This window comes from Tachypleus tridentatus, chromosome 11 (genome assembly GCF_004210375.1).
Source record: "Tachypleus tridentatus isolate NWPU-2018 chromosome 11, ASM421037v1, whole genome shotgun sequence".
Classification (NCBI taxonomy): domain Eukaryota; kingdom Metazoa; phylum Arthropoda; class Merostomata; order Xiphosura; family Limulidae; genus Tachypleus; species Tachypleus tridentatus.
In genome coordinates, this window is record NC_134835.1 from 77,298,814 (window position 1) to 77,326,474 (window position 27,661).

The 27,661-nt window shown below is 31.1% G+C and overlaps 1 protein-coding gene across 3 annotated transcripts in view; it reads left to right on the forward strand.

Annotated features, from left to right (window-relative positions):
• Oseg2 (intraflagellar transport protein Oseg2) overlaps positions 1 to 27,661 on the forward strand; it is a 124,257-nt gene that overhangs the window by 49,303 nt on the left and 47,293 nt on the right. For all 3 annotated transcript variants that reach the window (XM_076468095.1, XM_076468093.1, XM_076468094.1), the window contains exons 17-26: positions 221 to 322; positions 9,472 to 9,608; positions 15,439 to 15,631; positions 16,260 to 16,352; positions 17,340 to 17,417; positions 18,628 to 18,708; positions 20,564 to 20,810; positions 22,701 to 22,821; positions 23,059 to 23,206; positions 26,028 to 26,117. In XM_076468095.1, the coding sequence (XP_076324210.1) occupies positions 221 to 322; positions 9,472 to 9,608; positions 15,439 to 15,631; positions 16,260 to 16,352; positions 17,340 to 17,417; positions 18,628 to 18,708; positions 20,564 to 20,810; positions 22,701 to 22,821; positions 23,059 to 23,206; positions 26,028 to 26,117 (1,290 nt within the window). The remainder of the gene's footprint in view (positions 1 to 220; positions 323 to 9,471; positions 9,609 to 15,438; positions 15,632 to 16,259; positions 16,353 to 17,339; positions 17,418 to 18,627; positions 18,709 to 20,563; positions 20,811 to 22,700; positions 22,822 to 23,058; positions 23,207 to 26,027; positions 26,118 to 27,661) is intronic.

The window sequence follows — 27,661 nt, forward strand, 5'->3', positions numbered from 1 at the left end:
TTTTTGTTATATATTTAGCTGTTACATGTTACTATATCCCTTGCTTATGTTGCATGTGGATATATTAATGTTTTACTTTCATACATTTTCTAGTTTATATCATATGTTACTCTATTTGTATTTAGCTATAACATATATTTTTAGTCTAAGTTAAAAGATGAATGAAAATGATTCTAAACTACGATTATAATCATGTTTCTAAACATGATTTTTATTTCAGTGGATACCTGGAAGTGATGTAGTAGTAGCCCAAAACAGAGGAAACTTATGTGTGTGGTACAACATTGATGTCCCAGAAAAAGTGACAATGTTCCCTATCAAGGTAACATACTTTAAACTATTATTTTTAACTTTTTTAACAAAAAGTGGAGTTAATTCCAAGCCATTTCTATAAATGTAAATAAAGTAATGACTTATATCTGCAGAGTGTATCTGAATTAGCTCATTATTTCACTGTTACAGCTTTGCCAGAACCTGCCAATGTCCTACACATTCAGTAATCCAGTTGAAACTAAATTGGAACACTGTCATCAGTTAATCAAACATTGCTGCATGTTTAAATCTTATTAAAAATGATATTAAACACTCTTCACTCTAAATTGTTGAAACAAACTGAACCAACAGTGGTAAATAATGTGTAAAGTAACAGGTAAACTGTTAAAATATTTAAGTGAGTTTATAAATATGTTTACTTTTATCCTGTTATATCAATACATACATGTTAGTGTCAAAAAAGTGTATTTTAACTATTTTGAAAGCATATAGAGATGTTAACAAAATTTAAACTTATTACAATCCTAACAATACAATCAACACCTATACACTGAAATCCAGCCTATATATTTATATATTTTGGTTTATTTTTATTTATTAAAATGAATCCTTTAATCTTTTGGCCAAGAAAACAATGACTTTTACATAAAATCTTAAAATCTGATAATATGTTATCTACTTGTGGCATTCTACATTCTTTATTAACATGCAGAGAGCTAGTGTTGTTAATATTACAGTTTTGGATGTCACAGACATAATAAGGTATTTTATCATGTATGGTCAGCATAGTTCTCTTTGTGTACTAGATTGTCTGCCATGGTTTACTCTGTGAATAATATTCCTACAATCATGCTGACAATTTAGTCTATATTTAATGGCTGTACCCTTATTTTTTACACACAATATTCATTTTTTTTATATGCTGAACTTGTTATTAAAGATTTAAGAGAAGTACCTGTTCTCTGTACTAATTTAGAAGATAGGCTTGTTGCTCTAATTATAGTCTTCAGTTTTGTGATTATTATTTAATAACCCAGTAACATGGGATTCAGATGTGCATTCTTATTTCTATGGTTGAAGGTAACTAAAGCACAGTTACGATTTCTCCTTGATTATAGAATATATGCCTTAAATTTGGAAGGCCTAGGATATAGTCAAGTTAACAGAAATGTTGAAAATAACGTTTAAGTTATTAACAGACTGGAAGTTTTGTGTTTTTAAGAAGTGACATTATAAACTGCATGTTTAAAAAGAAAAAGGAACATGAAAACATTTGTGATACAAATTTAAATTTGATTGAAAGCATAAGTTATGTGGACTTTGAAACAGAACTAACCTTATTGCCACAGACATCCTTTGTTGTGCATGACACAAAATTTTATTGTCCTACATTCAAAATTTTATTAATTACTTTAGTTTGTGTTAAACCAAATAGTATAGCATAAAATCTTATCTAATAATCCATATTTCAATAGGATAAAGTTTTCAGTTATTTATTCAATGAGACATTATTTAAAAAAATTCTGAATTTTCCCTAGCTTTACAGTGACATTTTCTCTTCTCTATTTTATACATAACCCTGCTAAAATGTATGAAATTAAATGTAAATTACCTGCTTTAAAATCATCATTACTCAGACAACTAACCATAGCTTTCAATTTTGTTTGGTTAAAGAGCTATCAAATAGAAAATGAGACCTTTCTTGCCACACCCACCTATCACATCCTCTCTTTTTGGATTTATTAATAATTCTATCTTACATTTAATTATATTTCATCTATAACCAATAGAAAGTCAAGGTTGTCATCTATCAAATGACATATTGTATAATGTTATGTTCTGAACAGGTAAGTGTCAATTTCAATACTTAATTAAACACAAATGTTAGTGGATTACTACCATAGTATAAAAAACATAGGTTTAAGTATCATTGACAGTAAACAGTAAGGAAAAAAAGAAGATTGGGTAAGTTTTTATTTCTTATTTTTCATGTTTTTATTCTTTATTTATTATTATAAATGTAATTAAAATGTAAACATAGGGTCTTTTTAGGTTAGTTAAGATTAAATTAGGTGAAACAAATAATAATAATACTATGATAAAAATGTTTCATGATGCATGCACACAAGCAGCTCATAGCATCTCATGGGTAATGTAACTGAATAGTGTAACATGAGCCACACATTTTCAAATGATGTACACTTTCTTCTTCTTCATGTGTCAAATCTGTGGCAGACATCAACAACCATGGCATGCCAGACTTCTCTGTTGTCAATCCTCCTTATCAACTCGATGTTGCTCATTGAGTTCTTGGTGACATAGTTATTGAGGTTGTCGATATATTTAGTTCTTTGACACCCTCTGCTTTTCCTCCCTTCTATTTTTCCACATAGCATCTGATGTACACTTTATGATGGTACAAATAGTATTAGACATGTTAAAAGGTAATAAAACAATAACATTTAATTATAAATAGATGTATGCTGTTACGATGTATTTAGGATCAACAAATGTAGTTTCATGTTACAATTTGAAGATGTTCTAACATTTTTTTTAGTGGTCACTAGATTGGTGAAATTGAACGATCCTGTTTAGAGATAAGGTATAGAAAATGATAGATAAAATATAAAGATTTACTAAAAAAACATTTGAAATATATTTAGAAAGTTTTAGGGATTACACGAAGGAAATTTGTGATTTTTGAGATGACGAAAAGTATTTTTAATCTTAACATGAAGATCATTTTGCACATGGACTACTCAAAACAAATACTCATTAAATCCATGGACAACTCTTCATTTTGTTTTATTAAAAATACTACACTGAAAAGTGTGATTGTTTGTATGTGAGTCACTTATAATGTTAACTGAAAGATTACCAAAGTAGGTAAAGATATACACAATATATTGAAAGTTAGAAGTGTTAAATTTATAAAGACTTTAAATACATACAAAAAGGTCAGATGGTTGGTCAAATATATCAAGCTCATGTTGAAAGAGTTAAAGAGCAGTGTGTTGTTATCAGTAAGGTAGAAAAACAGGAATAAGACAAAATTCTTAAATATAAATTTGAAACTTGAGTTAACAAACACTCATATAGTCAAATCAGTGTAACTAAATGTTAAATTATTGAATGATGGAATACAATAGTAGAATACATTTGCTTAAATTATGTAACCAAATAATTACTCAATAAAGGAGTATGCTTTTCAATTCTAACTCGATTGGATGATGATGAAGAATTTGATACTTTATCATTGTTACTTCAGTGAAATACTACAAAGAAAAAAGTGTTCTCTAAAAAAAGTAGAATAAAAGCAGGACAGATTCATCAGAATAACAAGAAAAACACCAATCATAAGTCATCCCACTTTCAAACTTGCCTAAATCACCAGCAGTAAAAGTACAAATATAAAAGAAGATGCCATGACAGAACTTTCTGAGAAGGTGTCAAGCATTTTAAGAAAGTTTCATAATTACATAATGAAACACGATATATTCTCTCAGGAGAAAAAATATTTGTATAAAATAAAAGGTAATAGTGACATTTTAGTTAAAGAGTCTGGTAAAAAGAAAGAATTCTTAGTTTTAGGAAAGGACTTAACACTCATTTATCTCTTGAAGATAACTCTCAAATTCAACCGACATATTACTACATTTTCTCTAGGTATCTTCTCAATTTTATGCAACACTCCTCCAGTAACTATAAAATTAATTCTTTCACAATGTGTCTCAGATCAAAGGTCATATCATCGAGTTTGTTCATTTTCATTCAACATTTTATCAAACTATATTTATGAACTTATGTCAATAAGTTTCAAATCAAATCATAGATTATAATTCAAACTTTAATATAAGAGTAAATTTCATAATTTAAAAGTTACTATTAAAAGAACCCACATAAATGTAGATTTTATTGAGTCATGTGGTATGTTGAATGTGGCACTGGTTAAAATTAAATATTTGTGATGTCAAAATACCAAGTCTATAGTTCTGTGTAAATTAAGAATTCCAAGTACCAATATTCACAACCTCGAATATAAAATCAGAACCTCGTATCCTTTTATTTTGCTGAAATATGGCTTATGTACTGAATCAAAAATTGTGGCCCCAATCACATCTTTCCATTTTTAAAAATGGTCTCTTATATTTTCTTACTACAATAAATAGCATTTGAATAACCAATTGACAGCTCAGAATGTCCTCCTAGTGATTTTTGCAGACATTTCAATTTCCAAAAAAGGCTACCCTGTTCTTTCAATCCAAGATTTTAAGGAGGTGGGTTATGTCTTTAGTTTGCTCGAAGTTTCACATTTTTTTTATAAGACCTAACTACAGTTACTAAGTTAGTTACTAAGCTTAATAAATTACAGTGGAATTCTATGGTATTAGTATGGTTATTTGTGATTTTTTTGGTTATTTAACTGTATATATAAGACCTAAAAATAATTTTTTTGATATCTTCCACATGCAAAGTTTTAAAAGGATTATCAACCTATGTTATAGGCCGTAGCTAACAGATAATTGTTTGCTTTACTTCTTTATTTATTGTTCTATATTTTTAAGAAAAATAAGTTTTGTAACTTATTTTTAAATAGTAATAATCTGCATATATACATACATATAATGTATAACAATGTAAATGTGGCTGTATATTACAAAATACTAGTCCACTAAAACACGGCCAAGACAGGGAAGACTAAAGGTCAGTTTTATATTAGTGGATACGTATTATGAGTGCATGTGTACTGCTCTCAGTGTAAGTTATGTAATGTTAGCTAGGCACAACTAGAAGGTTAATATAATAAAAAATATATATATATATACACACACACACACATATAACATAACATTATGAGTCTTAAGCTACTTAGACAAAACATTTGTATTTTTGTGTTATAGTATGAAGTTGTTCTAGCACAAAGAAAAGAACAATTTATATTTATTTCCTTTTTTCATGGTTACATGGTGAGTAAGTTGGCAGACCCCACATAGGGCATAGAAAATAACATAAAATATCAAGTCTTACTGAAAACAAATGTTTGAAATATATTAAGGAGGTTTTAGAGATTACACAAATAATATGAGATTTTTGGAAAGAAGAACATTTTTTTCAATCATAACATAAAATAACTTCACAATTGGACTAGTAACCAAGCAGACTTGGTATTTTCACAAATACATCTTTAGTAAATATTTTTCATTAAAAAATCTGATTTTTTTTGTGCAAAAAAACCCTCTAATCTTCACTAAGAATATACCAAATTTTGTGAAGGTACACTGACTATATCAAAAGCTATAGGGTAAATACTTAATTAATTCTTCTGTTTTATCCACTTGTTACTTTCTCTCTTTCAGGGTGTATTAATAATTCTCTCTTGCATTTAATTATACATATATATTAACTATAACCAATAAAAAGCCAAGGATTTCATCTACCAAAGGATGTGTCATATTATGTTGTTTTCATAGCAGATAACTGTTAACTTCACCTGTATTACATGTTTTGTTCCCATGGGAAAGGTAACAGTTAGCTTGGATGAATTTTTAATAGCTCTTGTTGCATAGTTAGAAATCCAGTAAAACTGTTATTATTAGATGAAATTGTGTGATATTTGCACATTCTTTGTATATGGTTTTTTTGGTGCATTATTTAATTAAACAAAAATTATTTAATACACTACTACCATTAGTATGAGAAAGTAGGGTTAAGTGCCATCTACAGTTAAAAGAATACTCAGATAAGTAACTTGTTTCTTGCTTTTCATTTTTATTTTTTATTTATTATTATAACAGTAACTAAAATGTAAAAATATGGATCTCTTTAGGTTAGTTAAGGTTAGATTAGGTGAAATAAACAATAATAATATTTCATTAGGTCCACATGCAAGCAGCTCGGAGTATTTTGTGAGTAAGGTAATTTGATAACGTAATATAAGCTGCATGTTCCACAAGTAATTTACAATTTATAATGGTACAAAAGGTAACTCAAGAATAAAATTTAATTATAAATAGATGTATAAAGTTATGAGTTTAAAGCTACTTATTATAAACAAAAGTAGTTTGTCGTTAACTTTTAGGTCATTCTTGGAAGAAAATAAAGGGTAATTTAAATTTGCTTGTATTTATTTATTTTTTGGTGGTTACGAGGTTGGTCAAATAGAATTAAGGTAGAGAAAGTAATGAATAAACTGTAAAAGTTTAGCGAAAACAATCATTTGAAATGTATTTAGGAGATTTTAGAGATTACATGAATTATGAGATGAAGAAAGTATTTTTAACCTTAACATTGAAATCACTTTACATATGGAATATTCAAAACAAATACCTGGTATATTTAAGGACAAAACTTTTGTTTTTAGTTTATTGAAAATACTTCACTAAAAAGTATGATTTTAGTATGTGAAAATGTATAAGGTTTACTGAAAGACTGCCAACTTTTGTTAAGATATACACAATATATTGAAAGTTAGTAGTATCAAAGTTATAAAGATGTTGAACAAGTACAAATAGGTTACATGGTAAGTCTAATTGACTGAGCTCATGATGATGTGTCAAAGAGCAATGTGTTGTTATCAGTAAATTATAAAAACAGAATAAGACAAAGTTTTTTTAAATAAAAATTTGAGATTTTAGCTAACATGGTCAATACAATGTAACTAAATTAGCCTAATATGAATTCTTGAAAGAAGGAATAGAAAAACAATAATAGTGAACAGTTTAAAACTGTATATCACTCAAGTCCCTGAATTGTGTGACCATCCTAAAGAGCATATGTTTGAGTTACCCCTGAGATTTTTGATGGAAAGTATATAATGGGTTTTCGGTAGGCTCTTGACCAATTACTGAACCTTGTCTCTGCTCATATTGAAAGTATACATCATTTTCTTGAATAGTTATGTGATAGCTCATACCTTCATATTGATAATTCTATTTTGTTTACAATGGATGTAGTTCAGTTATCTTCTAGTATCCTAACAGAAGAAGGAGTGGATTGTGTTATGACCATGATAAGAAAAGATAAATATTACATAGAAATTTTAAAATTTTCAGTTAGTTAAAATAAGCTCTGAGGTTTATGTCTGGTAATGAATATGCAAGATTTAATGGAGAATGTTATAAAAAAATTAAGGGAATGAAGTAATAGTACCTCTGGCTGGAGTATGTATCCATACACTTGAAGTGAATACTCTTACTTCTTGGAAAACAGAAGGGATATAGGCCCATTTTTCTATTACAGATTCATAGATGATGTATTTAGAGTAATGGAACATTAATTTAGGATAACTTACTAGTTTCCACAAGTTTGTGAATATAGTCCATATGTTAATAAAATGTACATTTACATATGCCATACCAGATAGAAGTTTGCTATTTCCAGATACCATCATTTCATATCAAGGATGGAAAAATAGTAACCAATATTTCTGTTTATGTCCTCTCCCTGCAGTAAAGAGAGGTGTAGTTATTGTTTATCCCCATAAGAATGATGAAGTTTGTAATGAAGAAGGGATGGAAGGAGACTTAAAAAAAAATTGACGAGTCTTTTAAGAAAAATTCTTACCCACAGGAATACATACAAAAGCACAATACATAAGTTTCCTAGAGCCATTGAAATAAGGAACACACACTTAAGGTTCAGGTCATTTGAGTGATACTGTTTCTATGTGATAATATCACTACAAACCAAAGAGAAAATCTGAAATAAATAACCTATTTATCTGTTTAAACTGCTTGTTTCTTAGATGATGCAATCAGTGGTATATACTGCAAAAAACAGTTGAAGGGCAACTGGAATTAAAATTACTTTACCCATGACAAAAACCAGTGCTATAAAGTAATTTCTTTCTTCCTTTTTATTAATTTTTATGCAGAAAGCATTTGATGACTCATTGCATGATTTAAAGTGTAGATGATTAGTCATTCAGTTTACTCTTGTAAAAGAATATTTGGTGAAGATAATTTTTATTCAGTACATTTCATAATATTTTCCTTTAATATAGAGTATGGTCATCGTGAACAGTAACATCAGCCTGACACTAAAGTTGCATTCTTAAAAGTAGTGTTAATAAGGTCCTGAGGTTACCGTGTTGACTGTTCTTTTTTTTTGTTGTTGTTGTTTCCAGAGCAACTTTTGTGCCTGGAGCCATTTGTTTGGAGGTAACATAGTATTAAAGAGCATCTCGTGCATGCTGAATGAGATTGAAGTCTAGTGAACATAAAGACTATTCCAATTGGTCAATCTTTTTTTTTTTTCAAGGAGTGTTTTAACCAATATAGAATGGTGGGGAATTAATTGTAGCAGCATATATGGCAGCACAAAAACTAGAAGGATGAAGTTCATATAGTTTGTGGCATTAGTAAGACTGTTTCATAGGAGTATTCATTAATGCTGATGACTAGATATATCATACTTTTGTTATCAGTGCCAAATGCATAATTTTATTGTATGAAAATGGGGTTAAATCTGAATATGGATTCTCTACATTTAAGCATGAAGATAAGCATTGTGAAGTCTATTTTTAATTATATAAATTAAAATGTCATATGGTTGTGGCTGTGGACACCTTATTGAATTGATGACAATGATTCTGACCTACTTGTGTTGTAGGTGATGGTCTTCTTTGTCCCTATGTCAGAGCAACTGTTTTACTGGTTTGAAAATCATTCAGCATTCTACGAACAATACTTTGACAAAGTTGTTGCAATTTTTGTAACAGAATGATATAAATGGTTGTCTGATGTCTCTAAACACAAATGAAATGTCACTGTGTCTTTTTCCTCCATGTCTAGCCATGTTTCATGAGCAATATGATATTGTTTGATTCACTTCACAGTGATGGGTAGATCATGTAATATTGGTATTATTAAGCTTTTTAATTGCTTTTGCATTCCTTTTTTTTTTTCAAAATCATATTTGAATATCTTGTGAAAAATTAAGGACAAGACTCATGTTAAAAGACTTGTAGGATTCTTGCTACACTGATATTTTAACAAATACTCTTTGTGATACTTATGTAATAATAGTGGTTAAAAGATAAAAATGTGTAGTGTTTTTAAATATTGTAAATGACACATTGCATGAGTTTCTTGTAAAGGTAAATGTTATAGGATTAAAACAATAAGAAATATGGATATGGGTTTCCTTTAGTTTAGTGATTTAGAGCTACTATCATTGTCTAAAACCTTTTCTTCTTAGGGTGAAGTTATTGATGTGGAAAGAGCTGAGGGGAAAACAGAAGTGCTTGTAAATGATGGGGTTACTACAGTACCATATGTTTTAGATGAAGGGCTAATAGAATTTGGAACTGCTATTGATGATGGAGATTTTAACAGGTACCTTCTGTCCTTACTTTTCTTGCATTCAATGATTAATAATAATTAAAGAGGTTTTGTTTCTTGAGAATGGTTGTAGATAATGGATGTTTTCTTTCTTACACTTATTTTTATATTTTATGTTAAATTTCTGCTTTTAAGTGTCTTTTCACTTTTTATTTATTTGTTTTCATACTCCACGATGTGGTGAGGGGACCTCCAAAAGAAGGTTCTTTTCTTTCAGTTTACCTCCTCTGGGATCTAAACATCCACACGTGTTTGCTGTGCATGGCAACCCGTGAAGAGGAGGAGAGGATCCTGGTGTTTGAGGGGGCCAACCCTAACAGACCACTTTGGTTTTGAATTCCTGTAGACGGGCAGCCTTGGGGTGGCCCCCTTGGGTCAATTGGCTGGTCCACTCAAGCTAGGGTCAACCAAGTACCAGTGTTAGATGTTCTCAACAGGTGTTGTGGACATTTTATCTGATGCTGGTGTTTGGGTATAGTGCTCATGAAACCTTGGCATTGCTGCAGTGTCCTTGTTTGACATTGTAGTGCATCCCTTCGTAGGTCTCCATGGAGGGTGGAGTTAGTAGGCACTGAGGTATTCCTTCTTTTATTATGGATCCTCCAAATAAAAACTTAAATAAAATAGTGAAAAAATAGTTCATAGGTAAATGACCACATCTTAAAGATTCTGAGCAGCAATCTTCAACATCTGTAACACCTGTTGTACCTCATTTTCTTATCCTACATTCTCTTTCTGAAAAACCTTTAGGGCAAATGTCTCCCTTTTTCATTCAGAAGGGACTAGAGGGACTTGCTAATTCTCCAAAGTAAGTAAAGAAGCTTTGATCTGGGGACATATTGGTAGAAACATCCACATCTCAACACAGTGAACTTCTCTCCCATTTAAAGGCAATTGGGGATATACCTATTGAAGTTACACCTCATGCTACTTTGAATTCATGATGAGGAGTTATTGTTGAGAGGGATTTGAAGAATATCCCTGAGTTAGAGATTCTCGCTGGTTTTTCCACTCAAGGAGTTTCTGCAGTGAGGCATATATCCACTTGCAAAGATGGAATTACGATGCCAACCAGTATCCTCATTCTGACATTGCATCACCACCTCCACCTGCCACCATTCAAGGCAAGTTATCTTAATTGCAGTGTACGGCCATACATTCCAAATCCTCTCCAATGTTTCCAGTGTCAGTGGTTTGGGCACTCAAAGGCATCATGTCGTGGTTCCTTGATGCGTGCTCGTTGTGGTGGCAAGGACCATGATGCATGCGAGTGAAATGGATCCTCATTGCGTCAATTGCAATGGCTCTCATCTGTCCTACTTTTGTTGTTTCCCAAAATGGTTGGAAGAAAAAGATGTGCAGCATTTGAAAATGAATCATAACATTACTTACCCTGAGGCTCAAAAGTTGCTGCCCACCACTTCATTTCGGACGTATGCTGCTGCACTTCATTCCACTACTACAGTAGGAGTGCAGACAGGTCTCCCTGTGCCTCTAAAAGAATCATTCTCCAAACAAATGAAAAGTCTTTTGACCTTCATGGTTAAAAAAGCTGAGGAATCAACTTCACCTATCTCTGTCCCTTACATATATTCCAACAAACCCCAAGATCCACATGCTTTGGTTCCAGGTACAAGCATTTCCTCAGATGCATCTTCTTTTCCCACCCCAAGATGCAAAACAATTATTCATTCCCATCAAAGCCAGAAGGAATCTTGGATTAAGTTCAGAACCAGCATATCTTCTACCACTAGTTCCAAAGTTATATGGGACAGGATTTGAAAGGTCAGTGGGCAATATAATTCTGTCCTTCCTCTCGATCTTGCTCTCTGATGGCCAGGAAGTAGCTGATATCCTGAGCATTGCTAATACTCTAGGTGAAAGCTTTTGCCAGGTATCTAGCACTTCTGCTTCTTCTTCCACCTTCTTAGCCATCAAGACTCAGGCAGAGTGATCACCTCTTTCCTTTTGAGCTGATTGTCTCTATGACTATAATTGTCTCTTTACACTGGTGGAACTCAAACTGGCCCTTCATCAGTCTGGCAGTACCTTGGTTGGACCTGATGGTATGTGCTATGACATGCTGTGCCATCTATCTCCTGCTTCTCTTGCTATTCCTCTGATTGTTTTTAACTGGATCTGGCAGGAGAATGTTTTTCCTGATGCCTGGTGCCAGGCTATTGTCATACTTTTCTCTAAGCCTGGGAAGGATCCCAAGATTCCTTCAAACTACTGTCCAATTTCTTTGATGAGCTGTCTCTGTTAGACTTCAGAGAGGATGGGTAATGCTCATCTTGTTTGGTTCCTTGAATCGAACAACTTCCTCTCACCCACCCAGTGTGGGTTTCAATGACAGCACTTCATCATGGACCACCTGATTCAACTTGAAACATCAATCAGAGAAGCCTTTCTCAAATGACAACATGGAGGTATGGCATTTTGTGAGACTTCCATTAATATGGGTTACATGGCCATTTGCCCATTTTTATTAAAATTTTTTAATGGACAGGAGATTCCAAGTTCATGTAGGTTCAACACTTTCCTGTTCTTTGCTACAGGAATTTAGAGTCTCTCAGGGCTGTGTTCTGAGTATCACACTTTTCAGCACAAAAATTAATACCATCACTGAACAACTTCCTCTCACTGTTGCAAATGGGCTCTATGTTGATGACTTTCACATCTCATGTCAGTTGTTGAACATGAGGTATATTGAGTGGCAGTTACAGACTGCCCTCAATCATTTACTGAAGTGGACCACAGCAAACGGCTTTAACTTCTCTCTCTCTAAAACCATTTGTATGCACTTTTGCTGCCTATGGGGAATTCATCCTGATCCTGAACTCTGTATTGGGGAAGTTGTGCTGCCTGTGGTCCCTGAGACAGAGCTCTTGGGGCTTATCTTTGACTGTAAGCTGACCTTAATACCACACATCAAGCAGCTAGGGTCAAATGTACAAGAGCACTGAACATCCTCTATGTCCTCTCTTCCACCACTTAGGGAACGGATTGATGTTCTATGCTAAAGATATATCGTGATCTTATTTGATTGAAACTCGACTGTGGATCACTGGTCTATGGTTCTGCCAGACCATCGGCCTTAAAGATGTTAGACTCTATTCATCATCAAGGACTTTGGCTCTGCACTGGGGCTTTTTGCACTCCCCAGTTCAGAGCTTATACATAGTCTCATGAACCTTCTTTACACCTCTGCCGTTTGCAAGTGTCTTTACTATCTGCTTCGAAACTTTGTTCCTTACCAAAGCATCCCACCTGGGGTTGTGTATTTCTTCCTCAGTGGGCCATACCTTTTCAGAACAGATGGTCTGCCATTGCTCCTTTTGGCCTTCATATCCAGGCACAGTTAGATAAATTGGGCCTGTTCTTGAATAGCATTGCTGTATCCTCTGGTCAGCCCATCCCACCATTGCTTCTTACAGTCCCCAATTGTGACTTGTCTTTAAGTCATCTGAGAAATGTAGACACTCCAGATTGGAAATACTGTCTGTTATTTGCTGAACATCTTTTGAACTATCCTTCCATTCCTGTTATGCAGATAGTTCGAAATCAGGTGACTGTGTGGGCTCTGCCATAGTTTGTTGTGGTTCGGTGGTTGCACGCAGAATCTTTTCTTCAGCTTCTATGTTCACTGCTGAACTGTACGCCATTTCTCATGCCCTGGATTACATAGAAACTAAGCAGTACTCAAACTGCACATTTATATACTGACTCGCTTAGTTCTCTACTGGCCCTGGAATTGGTTCACATTGGTTCACACCCTGTTCTTGCCGATATTCAAAACTGACTGGCCCATTTCTCTTTAACATCTACTTCTATTCAGTTTTTCTGGATGCCAGGCCACATTGGTATTCACAGGAACAAGCTCGCCAACACCACAACTAAGTCTATCTGCTCTGACACTATCACTGCTGTGCGTGTCCCATACATGGACTATGGCATTGTATTCAAGGCTTGGCTTCATGCCAGCTGGCAGTCAACTTGGAGTGAGCAATGCGAAAACAAGCTTTTCCAAATAAAACCCTATATAGGAATTTGGCCGTCTTGCTTCCATAAGGATTGGAAAGAGGAAGTTGTTCTAACTAGACTACACATTGGTCACAGTTTTTTAACTCATTGTTTTATTTTATCTGGAACTGATGCACCAATGTGTAGTTTGTGTAACACTCAGATCACATAAGCCACATTTTACTTTCTTGCTGTTGTTACGACTCTCAAGGACGGCACCATTTTAAACATATTTTGTCCAAATGTTTGTCCATAACGTTAGACAGTGTTATTGGTGATGGCAACACTGTCCACCTTGGTAATTTTTCTAGTTTTTTTAAAGGCCCTTTAATCTTTTTAATGCCATTTAAGTTTTTTAATTTATACTTTACACCTTTTTAATGTGGCTCCCTTTTAAAAATCACAGTTCATCTAGTTTGATTTGAAATTAGAAACTGGCCATAACATTAAATAACTCAAAATCAGGACTGGAAAGGTGACAAACACTGTTGTTTGAACTACTTGTTAGTCATCCTGGTGAATTATTATTATAATTTTGCTGCATGTCTTTTAAAACCTTTCTATTACTTTCCTTTTTTGAAATGGCTATATCGTCAAATCACTTGGAACCAGGACTGGAAAGGCCAACTTCAGGTGACTGACAGTGATTTTTGTACTTACCTGTCAGTCTTCGTGGCAAGTTATGCTACAGAAAGTCCTTTACAACTTGAATTACTGTAGTTTTTCTGCTATTTATGTGTTTTTTTTTTGTTTTGTTTTACCTTAATTTCTTTTTATGAATTTTAGTAAATTTACTTTTAAATTTTTGCCGGATGTTTGGTGCAAATAGCCTAGCTGCTTTGTGCCATAAAACACTAAATCAACCAACCAACCATTTTCATACTCCAATCACACAAGTTAATTTTGTGTAAAAAATGAATATTTTTATTATTCTGGAATTGACACCTTTTTATTGTAGTTCAAATGTGTGGGTTATTTGCATACAGAAGCTAGTCATGACATTAATCTTAGATATTGAAAACAAAGTGTATTGATAAGGTAGTTGTTATATAGTTTATGACTGATGTGATTATAATGGATATATGGATGCTTATCATCAGAGAACCTTGTGCTACTATGCAATTGAATTTTACTTACATGCTATTGCATTTTTTGTATCAAATTGTTATACTGATTTTTAAAACTTATTATAGCATGATAAGTTTATAAGAAATGTCTGTGATCTTCTGTATTCACTGATAGCTGTTCTTCGGGTAAAGTAAGTTTGCTGTCCTCAATCAGTTACACTAGAAAGACAGAGTCAATGTGCATTCACAAAATCTGTAGTAGTAGCTATAAAAAATTGTGTTATTTAATAAGTATTTTTTATGCTTGTTTTTTAATGAATATGAAAAAAATGTATGTTTTGGGGATATGAATGAAAATAATGCCAGTAGTTATCTGTTGTAGATATTCTCCACTTTTGCATAAGAAATAACATACAAAAGAGAAAATTAAAGGCAGTATTTCATCCAGTAATATAAAATAAAATATAACAAACAGTTGCAGATAAGGTGAGGAGTAACAGTAGGTTTGAATTCTGTTGATTCAATTTTCCTGCATCATTTAATGATGCTTTGGTTGGGACAAGATTGAGGCTAATGTGCTGAACAAATATGATAAGAAATAAATGTAAAGATTATGATATCAGAATAAGTTTATACATGTTCCATATCTTGTGGATGTCTTTAATCAACTTGTGCAAATGCTTAATTGGTATTAAGAAATAAGAGTAAAACCAGAAATTTTCTGTTTTTTTCAGAGCAGTATCCTTTTTAGAAACATTGGAACTTACAGAAGAAACAGAAGCTATGTGGCATTCTCTGGGACATATGGCATTACAGTCACGCCTGTTGCCTGTTGCTGAACGATGTTATGCTGCATTAGGTGATATTGCAAGAGCTCGATTCTTGCGAGAAACTATTGACATGGCTGAAGAAGCTGCAAAAACTACTGTAAGATGTTTTCTAGATAGTGATGGATTATCACATAAGTAACATACCAAGTAAGAAACTTGAGCAGTAAACTTAATACTTACATCAGAGTTAGTTCTATGTACATGTATCATCATGCTATTTGAATATATCCTGGAATTAAATTAGAAACAGTCTTTGTGCTTAGTTACATATGAATTGTGAACTCTTCTTCAGATTACAGAACATTGATAGTTATGTTGTGAAAATTTTTATCTTAAGAGGTCAGTTTTAAAATAATTAAATAGATAAACATTTGATAAGCATTTAACAATTATCAGTTTCAGTTTACCACAATCATAAGATATATTAACGTATGTCATTTCATTTCAAGCATAAAGTAAATTAAAGGGGAATACAACATCTTCTGGGAATGGTACAAAATTGTTACCATTTTAATAAATGTTTTAGTTTTTATATAGTGAATATTATTTATGAAATCCCTATGATGAATTTCATACATACATAAATTGTATAAAGAGACAGCAGTACAATATGCTCAAGATAATATGTAATGTTGCTAATAGGTGTATACTGTAATATTGGTGACTATAGTTTTAATAATTGTTGCTTACTGGTAATAGTGTGGTTTACTTATTAACTTTTCAAGGGTGGAGATGGTTATGATCACTATAAGGTGCGAGCTCGAATGGCTATGTTGGAGAAACATTTTAAAGAAGCTGAAGGAATATTCTTGGAACAGGTGAGTATCCCTCATATTTTTCAAATAGGAATAATTCTGTGATATATGTGTAAACTCCTTTATCTTTTTAAATCTATTATTGTATTTTTTGGTATGTCTAATGCTGTGACAACAATGTTGTAATTTGGTATTGGGGCATATGTTTTAATATTTACCAGTGAAGATATATATATATATATATATTAGTTTGTTATGATAAAAAATAAGCTGAAAAAAATTACTGCACTAATTTGAAGGATTCCAGGGTACAAGCTTTAATGTGCAATATAAAATGTACCCCACATTTTGGCGGTAGCTGTGGAGATACACAATTTATCAGTTATGTAAATAATAGGTTAAAAAGTATTTAGAAGAAGACATGTGAAACATCTTTTGCTATTTTTACTTTACTGATAGATGGTGTATCCCTTCCACAGTGTGCATCCTACTTCCTCAGTCACCTCCAAAACCTAGGGTACATTTTATATCCCACATTATAGCTTGTACCCTAGGGTCCTTTAAATTAGTGCAGTGTTTTTATTTTTATGTATTTTTGTTTGGACATGTTTTTGATTATAACACTAATATAATTAGTCACAGGTTTAGATTTGTTTTTTTTTTAATTCAGTCCTTTCTTTTGATTTTGTTTTAATTTAATGTACTTGTCTCTATCACTATTAATTTTCTCAACAAATATATATATATATATATATATAAAGATAAGTTTTTATAAAATTGTCAAGCAGCATATGCAAGTAAGCAGTTTTACATTTTAAAATATGTTTCTAGATTGATAGTGTGATGATTGTTTACAATAGGTGCTGAAGAATCGATCTGTTGACTCTGTGGTTTTTTTTCTCTAATTAGATACTTTATGGTAATATGCTTTTGATGTTTATGATTTTTGATCTAACAGATTAGATATCTTTTTATTTATTTGTATAGGATTAATGGATTATCAGATAATGTTAAACTGTATTCAGAAAAACAAACTTTATTTTGTAACAGAATAACATTGAAGAGGCTATGGCCATGTACCAGGAGTTACACAAATGGGATGATGCTCTTGAATTAGCTGAATCAAGGGTAAAGTCTCTTCAGTGGTAATTTTATTATAGTGTTCCTAAGTGAAAACATGGATAAGGAGTGTAGTGTATTGTGATAATTATGTGCACTCATGCTGTTCCTTTCTTTGTTTTTCAAGTTTTCACAAGTGTAAACATGGTGTACATATGACATTTAAAATATGGATTTCAGAATTTGTCTCTATGTGTGTGGTTAGAGTTTTATAAGTCTCAGATTAATCAATATTCTGTTTATTGTAGAATACAAATATGTTTGTATACAGTTATTTTGCCTCTCAAAAGTTTTAATTGCAGTTAAATAATTTCTGTAGTTTTATTTTTGAACTACTTATATTTTTGTAATAAATATGATTCTGTTTACTCTTGGGAATATTTTTCAGCTAAATGATTAATTGTACTAAGATGTTTTACAAAAATCATCACCCAACTTCAGCATGTAGAAAAAATGTATGATTTTTCTCCAGGACCCATGTTTTTATGGGCTTAAAATTTTTTTTTTTTTTTTTTTGAAAATTAGTAATGTATGTTTCATTTTTATGTGAATATTTGGTATAATAAATTTAAGATGAAGTTACGTATTTAACCAATATTAAAGAAATAAAAAATTATAATAAATTACTCACAAGGCAAAAGGTGATGGTGAGCAATTTAAATTAAAAATTATGTTAATTGAAACATTGTTTTATAAGAAAAGAACTGATTTGTGTTAGTTTGTTTTAAAGATAAAAAAGAAGTAAAACTAATGTTTTTAAACTTGTGCAAAAGTTAGGAGTTGATATACTTTAAAATTGGAAATTAACTGACATTTCACTTCAAAAGACACATTACTTGTGCATATTTCTATGATAAAATGCTTAATAGTAAACATGCATGAGAACATTTTGCTTTAATAATGAAGTTTTTGTATGTGTACCAACTTGTAGGGCTTTGTAAGGTTGTTTCTCATAGTCATAATTTAGATTTTTGATCATTCAAAGTATATGTGTTTCATGTGTTGGTAACCAAAGTCAGTTATTTGATGAAAATGTCTGACTCATTTTGGGCAAGGTGTGAGCTCAGTTTGTAGATGTAGACTTTCCAGATTAGTAAATATTATGTATTTATTATTGTGTTACATTTAGAATTGAGAAAGTATTGAATTATGATAAATGATTAAACAGTTATTTAAAACCATCTGTGCATGAATGCTGTTGTCTGTTTATATTCTTCAGAATCACCCTGAACTGGAAACTTTTGAAAGAAACTATTACCAGTGGCTGTTAGACTCAGGGCAAGAAGAAAAAGCTGGAGAGGTTTAATCACTTTATAAGTTATATAATTAAAAGAAAACTGTTTTTGCCTGCTTGTTAATATTTAATTCCTAAGAAGAAAAAACTTGAATGTTATTATTTTCCTTCAAATCTGATGAGTGAAAAGAAAGATCATGAACATTTAAAACATTTTCACAAAAATCTATCAGATTTTAAACCTGAATTATCATTCCTTGAATGAAATTTTCAGAAATTGTATTTTAAATGAGTCTTTTTACACAAATATATGTTTTTGTTAACTCAGTGTATTGAATTAACTTTGATAACCATGTTAACCCTTTCTCCATGTACATCTTTTGCTGTGCATGTCATGAGATTTAGTGAGTTACATTCAAAATTGATTTAAATTACTTTCTTAACAAAAAACATAATTATAATTGATATTTTAACAGTGTATAAGTTTTAAATAATTCTTTCTTTTTTATTAAAAAAAACATCTAGAATTTCCCCCTAATGTGACAGTTGTGACATTTGGTGTCTTGGCATCCTCTCTTCTCTGATGCACTTACCACCACTTCAAGAATTACAAAATTTAACATAAATTACTTTTTACAATATCATCATTAGTCATGGAAAGCACTGTTTTCATAGCCTTCAATCTTATTTAGTTACAAAGCCATGAAATAGACAACCATATAGGTTTTTTGAAGGTTATTATTCTGTGTTCTTTGATGCATTATTTGGTGAAATAAAAAATATTCAGTGCAGTACTTCCATTAATATAAAAGAGTTATGTGTTGTCAACAGTTTATAACAAAAAACAAACAAACGGGTAATATGCAGTTAATAATTAATCAGAGTTGAGAGGGTATTCAAACAATAACATTTAAAAACAAATAGGTGTATAATGTTATGAGTGTAAAGCTATTTAGGATAAACAAATGTAGTTTCATATTAAAATTTGAAGCCATTCTAGAAAGAAGAAAGAAAGGGTAATTTAGATTTTTTTTTATAATTACAAGGTTCAGTTTAATTGACCAACTTTGTATAATGTTAGGGTAGATAAAACATAAAGTTTACTAATAAAAATATTTGAAATTTATTTAGGAGATTTTATAGATGAAGAAAATAAAATTTGATATTTTTGCAATGAAGAAAAGTACTTTTAATCTTAACATGGAAATCACTTAGTACTTGGGCTAGTAGATAGAAATAATATATATATATATATTCAGAGACAATTATTTAGTAAAAATTACTTCATTTAAAAATTGTTTTTTGTGTACAAAAGACTTCTAATGGTTACTAAAAGTTTGCCAAATTTTTTGAAGATATGTATATATTGTATTAAAAGTTATAATATGAATACAATAACAAGCACAAAATGATTACAAAGGCAGTCCCTGTAACCTAGCCTCTAGTGAAAGAATAAAATTGGTTACATTTAGTATTGCACATCGTCATAGTATTTGTATTAGAGCTTGGAAGCTAGCTTTTCATGCTATCACAAGTATGATAGCAATTCTTTACATTGAACAACTGTCTACTTCATCAGCAATGGTAGGCATATTAAAATTAACAATACCTGATGTTTTATATACTCATTGTCTTATATCTGGCTAACTAGAGCTACAGTTGTTATAATTAATGCATTATACAATCTAGTTCATGATAGAAACTGATCCTGTTTGCATAGCATTCCACAATTATATTCACCACATTGATAAACACATTACCATATTGGAATGTGACTCTGATAATGTACATTAGTTTAAATGTAATGTTATTTGAAAAATTTAAAACTTTACATATAAATAAATATCTTATCAAATAGACAAGTGATATTGAAGCCACGCTTGTGTGTAGATTCATTAATATGAAGGTTTTTTTATTTTAGCTTAAAGAAAAAGATGGAGACTTTCATGGTGCAATTGACCTCTACTTGAAGGCTGGACTTCCTGCTAAGGGAGCAAGACTTGTAGCTGTAGTTCCTGCTCTTGCTGGCAACTCTGAACTTGTGCAGAAGATTTCTTCTGGTTTATTAAAGGGAGAGTTTTTTGAGCAAGCAGGTGAACTGTTTGAAAAGATCAATAACTATGAAAAAGCAATGGAATCTTATCGACGGGGAAAAGTTTTCAGTCGAGGTAACTAAAACAATGCAGAATGGTCAGAAAGTTACTTTACCATATAGTTCATTTGGATAAGTTCATTGTTTTTTGCCTTTAAGAAGCTGAAACACTTTAAAAAGAAATGAATTGACTTTGAATCTAATTTATAATTTCAAAAACAGCTTATCATAATGAATGAAAACTGAACAAAAATTATTTTTGATCAGTCTTGTCTGTTTTCTGGAAAGACAGAGAAAGATAAATAATAATTATATATTTATATTATTTAGTAACTCTTAAGAAAACATAAGGTTTTTTGTTTAAATTATTAGTATATTTATATACTGATTTTATGAGTAACAAAATAATTTTCCACTTCAAGTTTTTAAAACTCTGAACTTGTACTTGCTGTTCATTAGCACAAACAATCTCATATATATACACACTTAGTAGAAAATTCACAAAATGGAAATTGTATACCATAAAGTTATGCAAAATAATTCTTTAGACGTAAACCTTAACAAAACTTCATTTTCTGTACTTGTAATTGAAAGTAAGGAAATAGTGATTTGTAGTTTGGAAAATGCTTAAGAAAAAACCTGAAGAGATTCATAAAACAGTGGCATGTTGAATAATATGCATACATATTTTGCAGTAACAAGCAATAATGATATTTTGGAATTTTTTTGCCATAAAGTTTAAAAGATATAATATTTTTTTATAATATAAGTAAACTTTGATATTTCTGCATTAAAAGTCCAAGACAATATTCTAGAAAACATAAGAAAGAATAATCTTTTTAACCTTTGAATGTGTAATTAAATTTTGGGTGGGTACTTAAAATGCATCAGTTACCTACTAACAAATGAAACTTGAATATTAACTTTTTTAGTTCATTTTCAATAAGAAAATCATGTAGTTCAACTTTTGCTTAGTATTATACACATGTGCAGTACTCAGGCAAGAAATTCTTGGATGTTTGAATATCCTAATTGTCACACTGTGAGGAAAAGATTTTGTAACGATGTGGGATAAATCCACTAGTTGCACCAAATGGCTATAAATTTCAAGTTGGATAAATCCAATTGTAGCATCTTAAGGATTAAAATGTACAATTTATTTAGTTGAAGTCTTTTATAATTTAAGGTAAATAGAGATTGCATAAGAGATTAATTTCTAAATTTTCAGGAGTGTTTTTGTACAGTTTTATGAATTATCCACTGTTCCAGTATGGTCTTTGTTTTGTGTGAATTGTAATCTGCTTAGTCATTGTGAAACTGAAATTAAAACTAGTTGTAAAACTACAGCAAACTACTGTTTTAGGTGTGGAATTTTATAATTTCTTTCATAAATCATTATTAATTACAAATCACAGTTGAGAAATGTATTTAGAATAGTGAAACATTGCTGTCCTAGAAGTATTCAAGGTTAAAGAAGATATTTTCATTTCTCTTAATTATCTGCTTTGAACTCTTGTATTGTCATAGAAACTACATTATCTTGTCGAAAAAAAGTGTTGAATTTACATAAATGTTAATGTTAAAAATCTGTCATGAATCTGTCTATCCTTAAAGCTGTTAAACAAAGATGATTGAAGATGTGACAATATATATTTAATAATTTTCTTTGAATTTAAGTAACACTGTCAAAATCATATAAAACAACACTCCATGAGGTGTATGAACTTAGGCCTAAAGTATTTTTGTCACCCATTTATAAAGCAGGTGTAAAAATGCTTTATGTGATGTAAAACGTCATATATTGCTGTCTTGTGATGGTATTTGTATAGTTGCTGCTTTACAACACTTATTCATCACTTCTAAATATAACTCTTTTTTTTTTCTGTTTTGTTTCACAATTATTAATTTTTTACATGATGATTTAGTTTCTCTCTGTTGAATTCAGTTCTTATTTCTACTCTCACAGCTGTAGAACTTGCACGATTAGCTTCACCTGCTGATGTGGTCAGTTTGGAAGAAGAATGGGGAGACCATTTAGTTAGTATGAAACAGTTAGATGCTGCTATTAACCATTATATTGAAGCTGGGTAAGAAAATTAAATCATATTTTAATAAACTAGTGAGAGAAATACTGAAATTTTAGAGACTGCATGGAAATTTTGTTTTTAGTTGTACATATATTTTTGGTGTTTTTTTTTTTGCTTACATATATCTTCTAAATATTTAAAATATTTCTTCAGATTTTGTTTATTTGTTCACATCATGAAGAGTTTCGTTTTAACAGATATTCTAGTTTCTTTTTTAAACCCTTTTTTCTTTTTTAGCAAAACAGTGAAAGCTTTAGATGCAGCAGTTAGTGCTCGACAATGGAAGAAAGCAGTACAGATTATTGAAGTTATAGATGATCCTTCTGCAGTAGCTGGATATTATCACAAACTAGCACAGCACTTTGCTTCAACTGGGGAATATGAGGTATAATTAGTTTAAACCTGATGTATGAATTTTAAAGGTGTTTCTACCACTCTGTAAAGTTTGTTCTTTAGATTATAAACAACATTTGCTGAATAAATAGTATTTGTAAAAATCACTTAATGTTTTAGTTTCTTATACAATTAATTTTTATTGTGAATTGTTTAAAATGCTTCTAGTCTTTGAAGAAAGAACATGAAATTTAAATTAAAAACAAAATTATGATGTGAGATTAAACAAATTACAAAGAATCATTTTAAAATATTATATATCTGAACACCAGATGTACTGGATAACCTAACAGCAGTTTTTCTTTGGTCTCTCCATTAGGAACTATTATATCATGTATTCATTCAGTAGGAAAATTTGAAACTATGTAAATTTGCTTTTTTTTAGCAATTACCATTGCATGTAGTAATAAACCTTTACCTGAATTACACTGGCATAAGGGTTTATAGATAAGGATTGGGAAAAAATATGCCACTGTATTAATTTTGAACCAAAAATTATTCTGCATATAGATTGAAGCTAAGTTATAATGCTTTGCCTGTTGCATCTATGGGTTAATTACTAGACTGTGTGCTTTTGTAGCAATAACTCACTACTTCCATGCAGTGTGTACACTATAAGAGTGACATTCATATTTCCATATTTAATCATATAAGATTAGGTCAAAAGTTGGTGGTGATAGGTGCTTTTGACTAGTTGCTTTCTTACTAGTCTGCTAGTTCAAAATTAGGAATTGTCTGTTTATAGATAGCTCCTATGTAGCTTTGCATGAAAATTCTAAAAATAGCAAACATAAGAAACTTGAATAACAATTTGAAGATAAGAATCTCCTAACTAAAAATGTTAGGGTTTTTAAACAGTTTGGACAAATAGTTTACAAAAAACGTTTTAAAAACTCAATGGACCCCATTGGTAATTCTACAGTTAAAACCTAATTTTGTGCTGAGAAACTAAAAACAATTAAGTAGCAAAAGGGGCAGGATTGTCAAAAGTTGTTTGCAAATGAAGTTTTGTACATGTGGTGTAAAACAAAACTGTTTTAAGCTTCTTTCTCTTAACCTATTTATCTTCCAATATATCTCATGTATGTGCAGAACATAGTAACATGAGGTTACCTCACATAACTGATTTTTTACATACCACAAAACAAATTAAAACTTTTATTGTTACTTAGTTTTAATAAAATATTTTACAGAAATCAAAACTGCTAAGCTTGATTTGTTTCTCACAAATGTATTATTTTTACTTTGCAATTACTTGAAATTATCATGCATGTAGAAAAATGTACCATGTGAGAAACAGGGATAAAAATTTGAACCAAGTTTTGTCCTGGATTTCTGTAATTTTTCTTGATTTTAAGATGGTGTTTTTGCGCATTTGAACCAAAATATCAGCTTGAAATCAAGAAAAATGGTAGGAGAGCTCATTAGGAAAATTTATTGTATATGTTGTGACTGCATTGCCTAAATTCACTACAAAAAATGACTAAAATATTTCTTTGCTTCTAATTTATTTCCCAGAATCCTTTGCAAGAAGTCTTTTAACTTGAATGTGTCCAATAAAATAACATTACCTATGTACACTCTTGCTTTTGTGAGAACTCTAAAGCAAAAAATACAAACTTCATATCTTTTAAAAGCCATTATAAAGACAGCCTCCCAGGGTTCTAACTACAGGACTGAGGCCACCCAGGACACATTCTGCTCCCCCCATGTAAATATTACTGACAAAACATTCACTATAAGCATGAAAATTTACTTTGTTGTTGTCGCGGTACAGTTTGCTTTGCAATTAGCTTGTTAGAAAGAAACACTTTTCTTGAAAAGTAATGAAACAAATAACTTTTATGCTAAAACACTTTTCAAGAAATGTCCACAGGAAGAAACCTGCCTGTAAAGCTAAACAAATGACCTACACCATAATAATTCACTTGTTCCTGTCTTGACACATCAGACAATGCCATCCATGGTGAATACCATAAAGAGCCTGTTTTCTTTCGAGAAATATTTTTGTTCTGTATAAAAATGTTTTTGAAATTTTACAGATACCTAAAATATGAAAGTATATCTGTGTTTTTTTCACAATAATGGTTTTAATTTCATTGTGATTAATTTCTATCAGTTATTTGCTATTAAAGATAGATAAATCAGAAAAATAAAACTCAGCCTAGAGTGAGTGTTTGTCTGTGTATGTTTTTCTTATAGCCACATCAGGTTATCCACTGTGTCCACCAAGGGGAATCAAACCCCCGATTTTAGTGTTGCAAATTCATAGACTTACAACTGTCCTGGTAGGGGGCTCTCAGCCTAGAGTAAAATTTCTCTCCACCATTATATGTTTAGTCTCATCATTAACTTCTTAACATGTGTTTGCCTAGTGACTGCTCATGTGAAGTGTTTTATTAGACTTTCCAAAGACATTTTCAAATTTTTAAAGTCATTAAACTTATAACACATGAAAAGTATAAACATGAAAATCATAACCTTTTTTATTGCCTTGCCAATTGGGTGTGGGCAATGCCAGCAGTCGCAGGCACAATTGTCTGCAAGCCAGATTGGTTTTTACCATCCATTAATAATCCTAGCTACAAACCTGCAGATTCCTATATTTTTTTAATGAAGTTTCTAATGTACATTTAATGCACCATTGCTATTTTATGATAATATTCATGTATAATACTTCAGTTTGTCATTTTTTTTTCCTGTAGCCAACATTTCTTATACTGCTTAAAAAGAAGCTATTGATTCAATTGAGTTTTATATATTATTTTTATTTTCTAAGATTTTATGATGGAATGAATCTTTGTTACTCTCAGGTTGCTGAACATTTCTTTGTTGAAGCTGGAATGATGAAAGAAGCAGTAGAAATGTATAACAATGCTGGAAAGTGGGAGATGGCTCACAGAGTAAGTGTAATACTCAACTTGCATTGAAAAATAGATGACTTACAATTACTTGGTAAGATATAACAGATTGGAATTTTTATGTTTTAACATTCACTTCAATAAAGTATTTAAAGTAATTTTATGTCTTTTGATCTACAAAAGATGTATTTTATTTAATGTTCAATGTAAAAATGATATGTAAATCCTACTTTTTGTTTGTTTTTGTCTAAAGGATTTATTTAATGAAATGATTGATAGCAGAGGGCAGAACTAATCAGATGCCTTATTTTGTTATCTGTTAAAGAATATAAAACTGAATTACATTTCAAAATAGAGCTCAGAAGAATTTTGAAAGGATATAAATAACATATAGATCTGTAAGTCTTAGTGTAAAATAAAATGTAGACTTCCTGTAATATATCTTATCTCCACCTGCATAATATTTTTTCTTGACTAACACTGCCCTCTATTTGAGCAAATTTTCAATACGTGTTTTCTGTCTCCCACTTTTGTATATCCATAATCAAATAATCACGCAGCAGCTCTCCACCAATAGGAATGCGATACCAGTCATGTCATAACCAGTGCTCTCTTCACATCTACATTTGTTAGTCATTTTTTGTCACCAATAGTACCATATGGACATGTTGGTTTTTGGCAACAGATTTGTTAACAAATTTTACCGGTTTTGTTTTTCTATATTATTCATTTAAATTTTCATGTTTCGGTTTTGTGAAAAGTTACTCTTTTTTCAAACTTTTTTTACTTTTTCAGGGCCTTTTTATTAGTGTATTATGGATCTCACACTATGGAAATGGTACCTGACCAGGTATACTTTTTATTTAAATTAAAAATCTGCATTGTCCATTCTGTGACTATGCTCAGTATCAGTTATGTCATAGTCTTTCCTATCTTGGACCTGATATAGAATTTCAAATGCTGCTAGGTGTTGGTTGTGTGTATCTCCATTTTATTGTTATATTGGACTAAACAATTACATTGTAGATTTGAGTTATGTACACTGTAGAGATGGAGTATTCCATAGGAGCACTATAGTTCTTTCTAGTGTTTTTTTTTCTTCATAAATATGTTTGTTCCGGACCATACGCTCATGAATTAACACAATAAAGCAGACAGATTATTGCTTATCTCTGATGGGCTGTGGTGTTGAGATTCTTCCTAATGCAGACTTGATGTATAATTACAAATGCTGCCAAATATTGTTGGATATTGGTTGATTGACTCAGTTGATGAGGTAGTTCTGCTTTTCAAGATAAAAAGTATTGCAGTCACCCATTATACTTTCTTTAGTGGTGCAGTCTTCTGGACTCTTCAATGTCTTCTCACATTTCCCACCAAGCATCCCCACTTTCAATGATATATGGTGTAGGTTTTCTGACCAATCTCAAAGTGATATGCAGGGCACTGGTAGCAATAGGAATTGTATCACACTTCTATTGGTGGAGAGCTGCTCTATGATCATTTGCATGTGGATATGCAGAAGACGGAGGTGGAAGGCTAAAGATGTAGATTTAAAATTTGTGCCATTAGAGGGCAGTGCTAGT